General features: G+C 42.0%; 1 protein-coding gene across 4 annotated transcripts; it reads left to right on the top strand.

Moving 5' to 3' along the window:
• The first annotated feature begins 6,690 nt into the window (after positions 1-6,690).
• Positions 6,691-16,341, top strand: LOC117398183 (uncharacterized). 4 transcript variants are annotated; one of them, XM_033997160.3, is made up of 2 exons: positions 6,691-9,802; positions 13,782-16,341. In XM_033997160.3, the coding sequence occupies exons 1-2, from the start codon at positions 8,143-8,145 to the stop codon at positions 13,847-13,849; spliced, it is 1,728 nt and encodes a 575-aa protein (XP_033853051.3). In that variant the 5' UTR covers positions 6,691-8,142; the 3' UTR covers positions 13,850-16,341. The 4 variants fall into 4 exon arrangements, with proteins under 4 accessions (XP_033853051.3, XP_034770222.2, XP_034770224.2 ...); XM_034914331.2 differs by having other exon boundaries at positions 6,692-8,018; positions 12,874-16,341; XM_034914333.2 differs by having other exon boundaries at positions 6,693-7,605.
• Positions 16,342-16,554: the final 213 nt, after the last annotated feature.

Here is a 16,554-nt window from a genome sequence, read left to right as displayed (position 1 = left end):
CTGTTTGTCTGTCTGTCTGCAGCTTTAATGAAACTATCTTAAATCAACCTAATGGATGATACCAGAAGAGTACCTTTGGACTGTGGACCATGATGATGGATGTCTCTTGTGTTATCTGCAGAGAGTTGTTTGTCGTTTGTCTTAACTGATGGTGGCTGTCTGTGGTTGCTTGTGTAGCCTCTTCTACTGCTTGCAAGGGGGGTGGGAGGGATGCAGAGTTAGGGTTAAAAACTCTAACATTGCATTTCCCTACTTTTGTCGTTTTAATATCAGTCATAACTGATGCATTAACAAAGTTCACTGCAAAGAATTTCCTTCTTTTTTGAGAATATATTTATAGCTAGAAAATCTGTATATTCTATTATAGAGCACAAAAAGTAAACGTGGCTATACAGTACTCTCTGGCTGAGAGAACACTCCTCTGGAAGCAAGCAAAGTGTTCTTATAGTGGAAGTGTTCTCTAAGATGGAGTTAGCCACCAGACACGATATGAATCAATAAATAAATACATACATGTTACTTGTCATGACGCACGTGCATCAACATATGAGATGAACTGAATAAGTAAAAGCAAGTGTATGTTAATGAACCTTAATAATACAGTAACAGACAAATTAACGTTTATAAAACTAAAGCAAAACAACACAGTCAAAAAGCTTAAATCACGATGTACTATGAAGTTAGCTGGCGGGTGTGTTTCAGGCTATCACAATGGCAGAGGCAAAAATAATGGCTGTTACTTAGGTTTAAATTAATGTTAATAAACTAACTGTCAAACTAAATTAACACAGCGCCCCTACACACGTTACAAAATGCAGCAGCAATCTACAAGACATGCACATTATTTAACAGGATGGTGAAGCAACTCAACAAAACGGGAAACACCAACTTGCTTGGTGACGTGTGTCTGATTCAGGTTTTTTTCAAGAGCTTGAATGATTTCCAACTTTGTGTAGAAAGAGAAACAGCGGTGCATTGTGTCATTTGTTTGCATGCCATGTTGTAGCGATGAGGTGCACTCGTGGAAATCACAATACAGAATAATTAAATGATATGCCGGAGGTTCTGGAAAGATTTAATAAACCAATCAGTGTCCCTCAAGACACTCTCGCAATGACAACTGTATCCATTGTGAATGAATCGCTATCAGTGCAAAAAAAGGTGTTCTTTTAAGTGGAGTTTCTGTTCCTTTAGCCGGAGCATTTACAATGGGAACAATCAGTTTCACCACAAGGGTGTTCCCTAAGCCGAAGTGTTCCTATATGCAGAGACTACTGTATTTGTAACCTTGATTAAACACGTCACAGGTGTATATATGTTAAACACTGACACAGAACAGAAGAACATAAGAAAGTTTACAAACGAGTGGAGGCCATTCGGCCCATCTTGCTCGTTTGGTTGTTAGTAGCTTATTGATCCCAGAATCTCATCAAGCAGCTTCTTGAAGGATCCCAGGGTGTCAGATTCAACAACATTACTGGGGAGTTGGTTCCAGGCCCTCACAATTCTCTGTGTAAAAAAGTGCCTCCTATTCTCTGTTCTGAATGCCCCTTCATCTAATCTCCATTTGTGACCCCTGGTCCTTGTTTCTTTTTTCAGGTCAAAAAAGTCCCCTGGGTCAACATTGTCAATACCTTTTAGGATTTTGAATGTTTGAATCAGATCACCGCGTAGTCTTCTTTGTTCAAGACTGAATAGATTCAATTCTTTTAGCCTGTCTGCATACGACATGCCTTTTAAACCCGGGATAATTGTGGTAGCTCTTCTTTGCACTCTTTCTAGAGCAGCGATATCAGGCTTGTATATAATACACATGATTAGTTTTTCTTCACCTATTCACACAAAGCTTTTCAGTACTTCAGTGTGTTTAAATTATAATCTCTATATAGTTTAATTTCTGTTTAGAAAACAAACATCAAGACGTGTTAACTATCTGTTGCATCTGTATTTAGTTCTCTAGATACAGTTTAAACACGTGTATTTAGTTCTCTAGATCCAGTTTTAACACGTGTATTTAGTTCTCTAGATCCAGTTTTAACACGTGTATTTAGTTCTCTAGATCCAGTTTTAACACGTGTATTTAGTTCTCTAGATACAGTTTAAACACATGTATTTGTGGTTTTCATAAGAGTAGGTAAAGACAGGCACTCCATACACCCCCATATTCTGATTATTTTAATAAAGAATATTGAATATAGTTTCCAGTGTTTCACAATCCAGTCCTAGGGATGCGCTAAGGGTCCCGGTTTTTGATACAACCAGCACATTATAATGTATTTTAAAATCTGCAGTGCTTTATGTTCCATTTAAAACACTCACATGTTCTAGGACCTAAACAGACTGTGGGAATTATTAATTGTGCTGCGTACACCACCAATCTACTATTTCTCCCCCTTTTTGAATATATATATATATATATTGTAACACAGCAGGGAGGGGGTTAATATCCTCCCTGAAGAAAACATGTGCGTATGCACATTTTGTTAATTTGTTTATTGTTTAATTGGTTTTTCTGTTAATTGTTTTATTGTTAATTATCACCTGCACCTGGCTATGATTGTAAATTAGAGCCAGGTGCAGGGTTTATAAGGAGAGCAGTCAGGCTGCTGAGTAGAAGGAGGCAGAAAGAGGAGCTCTGCTTCTAGCAGTTGTGAGGTAAAGGTTGTTGTATTAAACCTGTGTGGTTTTATTTACTGTTTGGTGGGGAAACAGCCTAGCTGTCCCACTTGTAGTCAGGGTGTACCTGTGTGTTAGTTAGTGCTCGTAAAAGAGCTAAGTGTTTGTTTTGTTTATTTTGGTTTTTGTGACTATTAAAAAAATAGCGCAACAGCGCTTTTAAAAATCAAGTCTTGTGTGTGGCTGGGTCATTTAAAGTGCTGAAAAAGAACCCGAAGGACTAAAACCCTTCACAATATATATATATAAGAAGAAACCAGAAACTGTCTGGTAGAATTGTTTGGAAGCCAGTGAGAATTAAAGGGTCATAGAAAAAAAGAGTTCAGACCACATGAGGTTAGAATAGCACTTTGTCTAATATTCTACAAAGGAAGGCAGTCTATCCTGGTTTGAATTGGGAAAAAGAACAATGAAATGTAAATAAGTTGAGTAAAGTACTGTAGTTAATACTAGTTGGTTAAAAGGAAGTTTAATAATATGTATTTAAAAATTAATAATAATAAAAGACAATTTCTGGGACAATTAGGCTAATTAAGACAAACAGATTGTTTTCTTAAGGGGGAGATGTAAGGATGTGGCAATGTGCCCCGCCCCTGTGTGCATTTCTGTGTTGTATGTTGCGTGTGGTGTGTTAATGTTGGTGTATAGAGATGGCTGCACGGGATATAAATGGGTGTGTGCAGCACGAGTTATTTAAAATGTATAATTGTATTTAGGCACGAGGATGGCACATCACTTCAATATTTAATATGTGAGCACGAGGTTGCACATAATTAATTCACGTGCTGGGATTCAAGTGAATAATTAATTAGTAATTGAATCCCGGCACAACAGTATATATAGATGCACATTTCACTCACTCGGGGTTGTGTGTTCGGTGAGTGGAGAACGGGTGTGGAGAGGAGAGAATAAAAAGTAAAGTAAATTAAATTAAAGCATACAATTGCTATTTCGTGCTGGAAGGACCAGCACGATACTTGTGTGTTTGTTCGGACTCACCGTGTTTGTTTGTCTGTTAGTCCACTGTTTGTTTAGTGTTAATCCGTTTTGTTTGTCTATTTACTTTGGCCAACGCGCCGTTTTGTTTCTTCAGTCTGTGTTTTCTGTTTTGTACAACCTTTTTATTTACAATAAACCGGCGCAAGCAAGCGCTTTCATCATTTCACCGTCCTGTGTGTGTTTCCTTTCCTGGGTCTGACGTAATCACTCAGCCAGCCGTGTGACAAAGGATATTAGAAATTGCAATACTATTAATATGCCCTAGAGGGTGCTGGGCGTGTTATATAAAGGAGTCTATGGAGACATGTGGTAGTATAGGAATGGCCACGTTCGTGTTCTCAGCGATGTGTTGAGTGAATCATTGCAGAATGTGACAGCTAGCTAAAACGTTTGTCTGCTTGACTCAGTTTTGTTTCAATAACACTGATGAAGGCACTAGCTAAAACGTTTGTCTGCTTGACTCAGTTTTGTTTCAATAACACTGATGAAGGCACTAGCTGAAATGCTTGTCTGCTTGACTTAGCTTCTTATAGTTTCACCGTTAAGTCTGTGATAAATGTGATTTATTTAATTTGCTTAATTGTTTAGTCCACCATCTTTGGTGCGAGTGTATCTATGATATGAGAAAAAATTGTTGGTGGGTGGGGGTACATAATATACAGTATGTCATATGCAGTGTGGAGAGTACAAACATTTGGTTTAAGAAACAGAAAACACCACTCAATGGATTTTACACATTCTTTGCATTGATTGATTGTGTAGTACAGAAACGTTTTGTTGATTGTGGTCTAGGACAGTGCTTCTCCTCAGAGTCTGGCCTCCAACACTTACCGGTGGTCACACTGCAAATTGTCACTTCAAGCACTAGTTTGGGTCTTGATCAGAGAGATATATAGATAGCTCTAACCCTAAAGTGCATAGTTTGTGTACTGGCTTGCAGTGTAATGAACGTTTCAGTGATTCAGAGCATTATTAGTTCTCCTTTGGTTTATTAAATGCTTAAAAATGGATCAAGTGGTTACAGACCACGTCAGAGCCTAACTAATAGGCAGTCTAGGTGATGCAGTACCTTTACAAATTTAACAATGTTAATAGTTCTGACAATTATGGTTATAACATATTTTGCCCTTGGGCTAGACATGCAAAACATTAATAAATGGCCATCACTAAAATCATAAAGCATCTAATATGTCACTCTCTAAAGCTAAAATATAATTTCTATCCCTTATAGAAATGCTGTAATAGCAATAGCAAGTGAGATATAAATTTAAGATTATGCTTACCTCCCAATATATGGAAGTTTTGTGTAGGATATAAGTATAGCCAAGAGCTGTCTTCGAAAGCAGAGGGTTCGGAATACGACCAAATAGCAACCAGCTTTTTCAGAGATCTTCAGAAAATGGACCAAACAGCTTGTGTTACCAAGCTGAATGATGATTTACTGGAGTCTTGCCTTGACTTTTATAGAACTTTTCCTCAGCTCTATGCATCAAGACTTCATTAAATCTAAACATTTGGTCTGTTTTGGCAGCTCTTATCCTTAAGTGAATAAAGATAAAATTAATTGGATATGATCTCATGTATCTACCTTTCTAATCTCTAAAATATATGAGGTAATCCTCAGACTATAACATATTTTCTGGTACCATTACTTATTAAAATACAAGTATATATAGAGAGATGTTTTTAATATATCACACCAGCTCTGTTTAATTATTCCAGCCTTGGTCTAAACTGTATTTCCTTCTTTACAGTAAAAACCCACTTCTCAGTATGTTTTTTTAATAAACGGGTTTCATTTCATCTACAATGGGAGACATGGCTGACCAGCAAACCAACTTTGAATGTGAATACTTTGAATACTGCTTCACTCAGTCAGGTAGGGCAGACGGGTATCCCGCAGTTAATCTACTGATAAGGAAAAGCTTCATGCATCTACCAATGGTTTTCAATCAGTGCACATGCACTGAATGGTCTCATTTTTAAACTGATCAGTTTTTCTATTACAGTAAAACATTTTACACTTGTATCCCATTTCAATTAGATTGGAATACTTATAAAAGTTTCTGTGCTTAGTTTAAAAGATGTTTTTCTGATAAGGAATTTCCACCGCAAACACATTTCCAGGTTAATTAAATAAGGTCCTAATTTCTGCGTTTTCTCCCAAGGTTACAGTCCTTGGCACCGGTAGCTCTCAGATAAGAAAGGCTCATGTCTTAAGCCTGGCCAGTTTCCAAGAACTAATTTGCCTCTTCCTCTCAAGGTTAACACAGACAAACGTATTTCTAACATTAGGTAATTGTCTGCTCTGTTTCTTAGTTCGAATCATGTTATCCTGCTCATAATTTTCTGCAATAGTATTTCTGCTGGCTTTATATTCTTTAAAACACAGTACAGTTGTTACAATATTTTAACAGTGTTGCAGTTTCACAGATGTTCAATTTGTATCCCAAAGATCGTCCTGCTTCCAGCAGGAGTGACTTGGGTCAGGTTCTGCTCTCAGTGAGTCTGTCAAATCCACAGGTGTGCACATCACAGGTGTGGGTGACAGTCTTTAAAAGCTTGATAGCTGTAAAAAACTTAAACCTTGTTAGCTGGGCTCCCATCTTTGCATTCTCATTCCCATCATCAGTGGGGAAACCTCAAAGAAATGAAGCTGGTTCTATCAAAGAGCCGTGCATCTCTGCCACATACACTTTTCACTCAAAAAACTAAGCTGGTTTGTGAATATAACTGAAGATATACGTGTGTTTCCAGTCACTGGCTGAAACAACATTGAAATAGGTAAGTGAATTACAGTTAATTTGATAGTTTAAATTGTTGATTGCTAGTGACCAGACTGCACTTAAAAATTGTAATTTAGATTCATAAGAACATAAGAACATAAGAAAGTTTACAAACGAGAGGAGGCCATTCAGCCCATCTTGCTCGTTTGGTTGTTAGTAGCTTATTGATCCCAGAATCTCATCAAGCAGCTTCTTGAAGGATCCCAGGGTGTCAGCTGTGATAGCAGAAATAGACTAATCATACTATGAGTTTTAATGTGATAGCAGAATGATAGACTAATCATACTAAGAGTTTAATTCACTGTGTTTTGATTATTAAGAGTTTTAATTCAATGTGTTTTGATGATTTCTGTGACTTGTATAACCTGAATAATGATATTATATGAAGTTTGGTGTTAACAAAATATTAAAATTACAAGTGTTGAACTAACATTCTGGAATATTGCCAAGGGTCAGCAGCCCTGTTTTCCGAGAAGTGCATGAGTCAGCGACATGAGAAAAAGGACACTGTCTCAAAAGATAATATTTTGGGACAGCGATAATTCCTCTTTTCTCATCAGTCACTTAGTATTCTCATGTTCGGGGAATCAACCTTGTGGGACCTCACAAACACTCTCTCCCTAGCAACTAGAAAAAATCAACCAATCAGAGAGGTCGGTAGACAACAGTAACAAGAAAACCACAAGGTTGGTTTGAGCTGAATAAGGGAGATAAGAATTACCACAAGTCATGAACTCTGTGCAAAAACTGATTATATAAGGAACTGTTTGACTAAGTGTATTTTTGAGCTTCTTTGCGGTTGCTTGCAGAGTCTGTGACACTCTGTTGAATGCTCCAGTCTGCAGACTAATAAAGTGTGGCTTGCTCCGACTTGTCTCTGTCTCAATCGTTCTCTCGGTACGGGACCGGTGCCTGCTCGGTTGTATGCAGAAAATTCCACCACATATATGGCGACGAGGATGGGATCCTAAACTCCGTCCGCTGATCGTCCCGGGAAACGGAGTAAATCACCGGTGAGACCTAATCCTTAAACTTGGGTCAGGACGCCCGCAACTGAGAGGGTTGGCGGAGTCCGCTCCAAATCTGGCTGGGGGCGTCAGTGAGGCGGATAAAGGATCCCGAACAAAACAGCCCTGCTGAGGCGGTGAGTAGAGACAATCTGGACCAGCGATTTGATTAGGAAATACCCCAGAGAACTACAAGGCTGACCCCGTGTGAAACACGGGAGACCAAGTAGTCAGGGCAGGCCCCCCAGAGAACTACAAGGCTGACCCTGTGCGATACACAGGAGACCAAGTAGTCAGGGCAGACCCCAGAGAACTACAAGGCTGACCCTGTGAGCAGAGCAGTTTACGGAAACTGTTGCTGGCGCTACACAGGAGACCAAGTAGTCGGAGCACTGTGAGGCTGTGATCACTAACCCCCACGACGGTGAGACAGATTATGAGAGAACTGTCATAGCACTGCACGGGATGCGCAGGTTGTGATCTAACGTAGAAAGCCACAGTGGCTTGTACTAGTACAGGGAAAGGAACCAAATTGAATAGACGTCTTACTGTGAGTTGTGAATAACTTGTTGTGTATTGTGAAGTAATCTCGTGTAATCTCTTTTCTTTCTTTTTTCTCTCTTTCTCTCTCCTGTGGCCACGCTCGAGCATTTGTGTGTGTGGCTGTTGGGTATATGTCAGGATATAACGTAGTAAAGTGTAAGAAGAATACGTATAGTATAGAGAATATTTGGCAGAGGACTGAGGTCCAGGTGTTTAAGTGTATACTGTATAAACTAACCATAGGAAAAAGTTCATGTCAGTGGACCGGACGAATAGTAGATTCATTTCCTAAAAAAAAATATTACAGTAAGTGTGCAATTTGTGTTAAAATTGGAGGGTTTACAGTTTGGCAAAACAATATAAAATTAGAAAGTGCGTGTCTGAAAATAGTAGGATCTGTAGGTGAGATAATGGGTGCGGCAAAGAGTAGGGCGACCAATGTCGACTGTAAAAGTCTGACAGGATGTCAGAAAAAATTACATGACAGATGGGGATCAGGTCCCCTGGGACAGAGTGACTTATGGTACGCTAAATCCAGCTTCCCCTTGGGAGGAACATTGAGTGTAACTAAGTTAGCCACTTGCAAGAATGAGTTACAACAGTGGGAGAAACGAAAGAAAAAGAGAAAGGGGAGGATAGATTGGGAGAGCTTTAGAAAATGGGAGAGAATGGCGGAGGAGGAGTTAGAAAAACAGGACAAAGGGAAAAAGGAGCTTATGATGCAGACAGTGCAGGATAAGAAAACAAGTAGGAACAAGAAGCTAGAACGCCTGGCACCCCCTCCCTATTGCAGCCACACTTCCCCCTCTGCACCGCCCCTGCCTGAACACCGAGAAGAGAGTGAGAGTGAGTCTGAGGAATCAAGTAGTACTGTGACGACCAGTTCCAGATCAGAAGGCGAATCCTCAACTCCGACCAGCCCCAGCAAGGAGGAAGAGAAACCGTCACCAATCAAGACAAGATCGAAAGAAAAGAAGAAGGAAAAAAAAGAGGTCGAGGCGTTTCCTTTAGTAACCTATCCTAACCCACAGCCCAGACCACCACAAGGAGATGGAGGGGCAGGGAACTGGACCCCAACTATTTCTGTACAAAGAGACTGGGATGTGGGGGAAATGAAGGAAATAGCAAAAGACTTGCCAGACCATCGCAAAGACTCTGGTCAGTTTGAAACCCAGGTACAGGCACTGGTTCAAATGTACCGACCTAGCGCAGCTGAAATAGGGCAGGTGTTGCGCCGCAAACTGGGATTGGACTGGCCGGCTGTTAGCGGGACTTTTGATACAAGATTGTTGTACCCAGATGGCCCTAATGACGGGGCATATGATCGACAATTAAAAGAACTGTTAGAGCGGATCATAAAAAAATGGCCCGTATTACCAGACTGGACTATGATACATAATTGCAAACAAGGGAACGACGAATCATGGGATGATTACTATGCCCGTTTGTTAAAATGTTATCGAGATCACAGTGGACTAAAACCAACAGATGCCCACTTTAATGAAATGCTGAAAACTGTTATCATGAATGGTATTAAACCCGATCTCAGAGGATCTGTAGCCCAGTCCTGTATTGGCTGGGAAACAAGAGAGTTGGAACACCTTTTAACGCACATCGTGCATCAAAACCGACAACAACTGGCAAAAGTACAGAAAAAGAAAGAAGAAAAAGAAAAGGAACAGAAGAAACTACAAGGAGTGCAATTACAGTACTATCAAGCACAAGCAGGCGGACAAAGAGGAAGAGGGGCGGGCAGACGAGGAGGTGGAAAGGGACAGCAGCCATGGCAAGGTAGGGGCCCAGTGGGTCAAGGTTACAATAACGGTGAATGTTTTACTTGTGGAAAGTTAGGACATAGGGCAAGAGATTGCCCTCAGGGGACTGAGGGAAACAAACAGAATTGACATAGGGCAGGAACGGCAGGGAGACAATTACAGGATAGCCAAACACAGTTAATATGCCCTTTAATGTTTAAAAAACAGACAAGCCCAGAAGTAGTATTAGAAGTAGAAGGTAAAGAAATAACCTTTTTGATAGATACAGGAGCTGCAAGATCAGTAATAAAAAAGGAAGATGCACCGCATTTGGCATTGTCTGACGACTCTGTACTAACAATAGGAGCCTCAGGCCAAGCTAATAGGGAAGTGCTCACGAAGCCAGTCAATGTCAAATGCAATAAAAAGGTTGTGACGCATTCATTCATATGCTCCCAATTATGTCCAGTGAACCTGTGTGGTAGAGATTTACTGACAGCCCTCTGCATAAAGATAGAGTGTAACCCAGGAGGTATTATTGTTGACATACCTATAATGTACACAGATTGCACTCACCAATCTGATTGGCTTTATGCATGGGATTTGTTGCCAGGGAAGCGAACTGCACAGCTAGAACAGCTCACTGTTGAGATATGGGGACACGAGCCAGAGAGAATGCCTGCGTCACGAATGCACTGTACTGCACTCTATTCAAATGGACAAAGGGATTTTGAATTTGAAAATACGTGGTTTGAAACCACTGAAACCACCCCAGCATATGTAGAATATTTAGAAACGCAATATCTATATTGGTCGGAAGATTTTGCCGCACTCTCAATTATCTTAACCTCAGAGCAACAAAAGGTGTATGAAGTAAAAACAGGCGCTCCACATGTATCACTTGCAAAGCGACCTGGGTGTGCATGGAAGGATTTGGGTCCCTGGGTGCTCAAACTGTCGCAGCTGGGGGACTGGGTCACGGTGCCAAAAGGCGAGTTTTCCCCATCTGGGCAAGCATACCGGATGTTAAAAAGGGGGACTTGGGTTTGTCACCGGGTGATGCTTGAATTATCGGCTGCTCCAGATCCTCAACACCTAATGATGATGGGTGAGGGGGGTGAGCCGGACTGGTTGAAGGACATCCCCCAACAGCTGTGGCCCACCAGCAAGAATGATTTTGGCCTCATAAAAGACTGTGAGCCCCTGGTGGTTAAACCAAAAAGCACCCATCGACCCAAACAAAAACAATATCCTCTAGGGAGGGAAGCCATTGATGGCATTCGACCTCTACATGAGGAATTAGTAAAAAGGGGGGCTATAGTACCCGCAACCGGAGCCCGTTGCAACTCGCCAATCCTCCCAGTTAGAAAGGCAAATGGGGAGTGGCGATTTGTACAAGATTTACGTCTAATTAATTTGGCAGTACACCAAAGAACCCCTATCGTACCTAACCCGATCACTTGTCTCTCTGGTGTTCCGCCGTCTGCCAAATGGTTTTCTGTGATTGATTTAGCAAATGCATTTTATAGTGTTCCAATTGAAAAAGGGTCACAAGAGTGGTTTGCGTTTGTATTTGAAGGCAAACAGTGGACTTGGACTCGAATGCCACAGGGCTATACAGAATCACCGGCCGTGTTTAGCGCAGCGATGCAGGCAAATTTAGCAGGATTCATACCCCCCCGAGGGGGTACGTTAATACAGTACGTCGATGATTTACTGCTGTGTTCTGAATCCGTTGAAGCAAGCGAGATCGATACTAGGGCTTTGTTGTGTTTTCTTGCAAGAGAGGGGCACAAAGTTAACAGGCAAAAGCTGCAGCTCTGTAAAAGAGAGGTAACTTATCTGGGCCATCTGCTGTCTGCTGAGGGGAAGTCCCTGTGTAAAGACAGAGTTGAGGCAATACTAAAGATACCGCAGCCGGTTACCAAGAAACAAATGATGACGTTTCTGGGGATGACTGGGTATTGCAGGGCTTGGATACTTGACTATGCCACTAAGGCACAGCCTTTGCAGGATTTGATACATACTAACCAAATGAAAATGACTGACGCAATTACTTGGACTACTGACAGTTTACAGGCATTTGAAGAACTGAAACAAGGACTGACTGCAAACCCCTGCCTAGGGATCCCTAACCACGAAAAACCCTTTAACTTGTATGTGTCTGAAAAGGACGGATTTATGTCAGCTGTGCTCACTCAGAGACATGGGGATAAACAGCGACCGGTGGGGTATTATTCAAAGCGCATGGATTCTGTGGTTAGAGGCAAGGTTGCCTGCATTCGAGCTGTGGCTGCTGCGTCGGAAGCGGTTAGCTGTTGTGTAGATTTAGTGCAAATGTCAGAATTGATAGTGCAGGTCCCCCATGCGGTCTCCGCTCTATTAAATCAATGCAAAACCGCACATTTAACTCCAGCCCGGCTCCTACACTATCAAAACGTGTTACTAACTATGCCAAATGTAACCATTCAAAGGTGTACCAATCTAAATCCTGCCACATTATTGCCAAATAGTGACGATGGGGAACCTCATGATTGTCAGCAAATAATAGAAATCGCGTGCACACCAAGACCAGATCTAAGAGATGAGCCTTTAGAGAACCCTGACCTTGTTCTCTATGTTGATGGATCTGCACAGCGGAATAACAAGGGAGAAGGGCTGGTGGCCTACGCAGTGGTAACTGACAGTTGTACTATAGAAGCAAAAAGGCTGCCCTCCCATTGGTCTGCTCAGGCTGCTGAACTAGTGGCACTCACCAGGGCGTGCCTCCTCTCTGAAGAACAGACAGTGACTATCTACACTGACAGCCGTTATGCCTTTGGAGTCGTACATGATTATGGGGCCTTGTGGAAACTACGGGACTTCCTTACAGCCTCAGGCAAGCCGATTAACAATGGTGAATTGGTAAAAAACCTCCTGGAAGCTATACAACGACCTAGGGAAATAGCCGTGGTAAAATGCGCAGCGCACACTAACTCCACTGACATTGTTTCCCTAGGAAACGCACGGGCAGATGCCGCAGCAAAGGCTGCTGCACAATCTGGCGATCCGGGCGAATCTGTGTATCTGTGTAACTCATCTGTTGTTGATCAGTCTTTCTCTTTACAGGATATTATAGATCTCCAGGCTTCGGCAGATGAGAAGGAGAAAAGAAAGTGGAAGAAGGAGGGGGGTAGAATAGAGGCCGGGCTCTGGCTGGGGCCAAACGGGAAGCCTATACTACCCAGAGCCTGTTATCCCCTAATGTGTAAATGGGCACACGGCCTTGACCACGTGTCAAAAGGAGGGGTGGTAAATTATGTATATAAATTCTGGTATTGTTTGGGGTTTACTGCTTTTGCTGAACAGTACTGTTCGAAGTGTGTAATATGTATGCAAAACAACATGGGGAAAGGGACTGGTGTCCCCATGGCAGCCCATCCAAAACCTAGTCAGCCTTTTGATCACGTGATGATGGATTTTATTGAATTGACACCCTGGCAAGGGAAGAAGTATTGTCTGGTTCTCATTGATATGTTCTCAAGGTGGGTGGAGGCATTCCCTGTAAAACATGCTTCTGCTCTAGCAGTAGCTCGTGTGTTGATCAAAGAAATAATACCTCGCTACGGGGTACCAATGAAGTTGAGCTCAGACAACGGCTCACATTTTGTGAACGAAATCATTGATTGCCTCGGGGACTCCTTCCACATTGACTTAAAGAGACACTGTGCCTACCGTCCACAAAGCGGGGGCGCTGTAGAGAGAGCTAACCAAACATTAAAAAGCAAGCTGACTAAACTTTGTGCTGAAACTGGGTTGGCCTGGGGCACCGTTCTCCCTCTGGCTTTGATGTACATGAGGGGACGCTCTCATGCTGCACATGGTCTGAGTCCACATGAGGTTTTGACAGGAAGAGTAATGTGTATGCCTAATCACTTACCTTTTACCAGGCATCAGCTGACGCTCCAGGGATGTGACGACGAAATGGTAAATTACTGTGTTGCGCTTAACAATGTGCTTAAGGATTTCTTCTTTAGGGTGCGAGCTGCCCTGCCGGATCCAGCTGAAGGACCCGGACACAGCATTCGCCCCGGGGACTGGGTAGTGATCAAGGACCTCCGGAGAAGGTACTGGCACCAACAGCGCTGGGGAGGCCCGTTCCAGGTGCTACTAACAACACCAACGGCAGTCAAGGTTGCAGAAAGACCAACGTGGATACACGCCAGCCATTGCAGGAAGGTACCCCACGATCCTGAGGATGTACCGGCTATTGGAGCCCCGACCACACAGACCGTGGCCCTGGAATGATTGGGGTTTTCGACTCATGACTGTGTCTTTGCTCAGTGGCATTCTGTGTGTACTCCTTATTTTCATGATAACTGAACTCCCGGGAGACAGTAGCCACAGTATTAACGGTACTGATAGCCAACCTGGGATGAACAGAACAAAAAGGACACTCCATGTTTGGAGCAATGAACATGGCAGGAAACATGCCGACAATGGGTGGTGGGCTATGCTTAATCACTCTGTACGGAACACGTTGAACATTACTGAACCCTGTTATGTATGCTCCATTATGTCTCACTCAGCGGAGGAGCCTTTTCCCTTATATCCTGTGGAAGTCCCAACCAGTGTATTGGGCCCTGCTATGGCCGTCGTAACTGTTACTGCAGAAGGAGGATCAGACCGCGATAATTGTAAATTGATTGTGCATAGCATAACCTCATCCTGCCTCTCCTCCGGTTCCGATAACTCAAAAAGCCTATTGTCTATGTTCGACCCCACACTTGATACAAGTTGCTATGACAACAGTAGTCTCTTGATACATATTAGTTGGTGTGATAAATTGATAAGTAGAAAGACACCACAGCCCACTCCAATGGCCCAAGTGATGCCAAGAACTGCTCCCTTCACCAACAGAACGCTCTGCTGGTGTAGGGGGAACATAGCTGAAGGTAGATATATGGGTTTGTCAAACTGTGTAACTTACGTACATTACGTAAAACAGTCAACCACTGATCTCCTAAAGAAAACGAAGATGAGTGATTCCCTTCAAATTGGTGATACTTTAATACAAGCCTATCCCATAAAATTGGGCCCTGGTGAGAATGGGGCAGGAACGTTCATGAATCACTATTGGGTATGTGGACAGGCGGTTTATCTTAGCCTGCCAAAGCATTGGTTCGGGTGTTGTGCTTTCGTAACCCTCAATACCACTATGAAAGTGTTCAAGGTGAATGAATCACATAAGGTACACAAAAGAGTTAAGCGGAGTCAGTTTTTCTCCCCCAACGATGTTCCTCTTGATTCTCGCAGATCTGGAAAAGGGGATAAACTAGCGGGGGCATTATTCCCATGGTTTGGGGTGAGTCAAAATGCGCATGAAATTGATAAAGTAGCGTATGAGCTAGAAACATTGACTAACCTAACTACTGAAGGTTTCCAGATAATGCAGCCTGAGATAAGAGCCATCAGAATTATGGTAATGCAAAATCGAATGGTATTGGATATGTTGTTAGCAGAACAGGGGGGAGTCTGCCACCTAGTGGGGGAACACTGTTGCACATACATACCAGACGGAGATACAAATTTAACCGAAGTAGTACAGCATTTGTCTACACTCCGGGAACGTTTGGTCAATGAGCATGCTTATGATACTGGTTGGGACCCGTTCTCCTGGATCCAATCTATATTTGGGTTCTGGGGAACAAACCTGTTTCACTGGATAATATATGGGCTGGTTGTGATAATTGCATTAATAATATTAATCACTTGTGTGAAAAAGCTTTGTACTAAAATTTTGGATAATGCTCTAACTATGCCATTGCTTACTACTGAGAACTTGCGTAATGAAGATAATGACCCTTTCAGGGACATGGATGATGATGTTGTATAATTATTCTATCTAACAATAGTTGTAATAATATTTACAAAAGGAGGGAATGTGATAGCAGAAATAGACTAATCATACTATGAGTTTTAATGTGATAGCAGAATGATAGACTAATCATACTAAGAGTTTAATTCACTGTGTTTTGATTATTAAGAGTTTTAATTCAATGTGTTTTGATGATTTCTGTGACTTGTATAACCTGAATAATGATATTATATGAAGTTTGGTGTTAACAAAATATTAAAATTACAAGTGTTGAACTAACATTCTGGAATATTGCCAAGGGTCAGCAGCCCTGTTTTCCGAGAAGTGCATGAGTCAGCGACATGAGAAAAAGGACACTGTCTCAAAAGATAATATTTTGGGACAGCGATAATTCCTCTTTTCTCATCAGTCACTTAGTATTCTCATGTTCGGGGAATCAACCTTGTGGGACCTCACAAACACTCTCTCCCTAGCAACTAGAAAAAATCAACCAATCAGAGAGGTCGGTAGACAACAGTAACAAGAAAACCACAAGGTTGGTTTGAGCTGAATAAGGGAGATAAGAATTACCACAAGTCATGAACTCTGTGCAAAAACTGATTATATAAGGAACTGTTTGACTAAGTGTATTTTTGAGCTTCTTTGCGGTTGCTTGCAGAGTCTGTGACACTCTGTTGAATGCTCCAGTCTGCAGACTAATAAAGTGTGGCTTGCTCCGACTTGTCTCTGTCTCAATCGTTCTCTCGGTACGGGACCGGTGCCTGCTCGGTTGTATGCAGAAAATTCCACCACACAGCTTCAACAACATTACTGGGGAGTTGGTTCCAGACCCTCACAATTCTCTGTGTAAAAAAGTGCCTCCTATTTTCTGTTCTGAATGCCCCTTTTCCTTTGTGTGCTGAGCTGTGTTGAATTGGGAGGCTGATTAGAAA

The sequence above is a fragment of the Acipenser ruthenus genome, chromosome 60 (genome assembly GCF_902713425.1).
Source record: "Acipenser ruthenus chromosome 60, fAciRut3.2 maternal haplotype, whole genome shotgun sequence".
NCBI classification, from domain to species: Eukaryota; Metazoa; Chordata; class Actinopteri; order Acipenseriformes; family Acipenseridae; genus Acipenser; species Acipenser ruthenus.
This window is presented reverse-complemented; position numbering and strand designations above follow the sequence as displayed.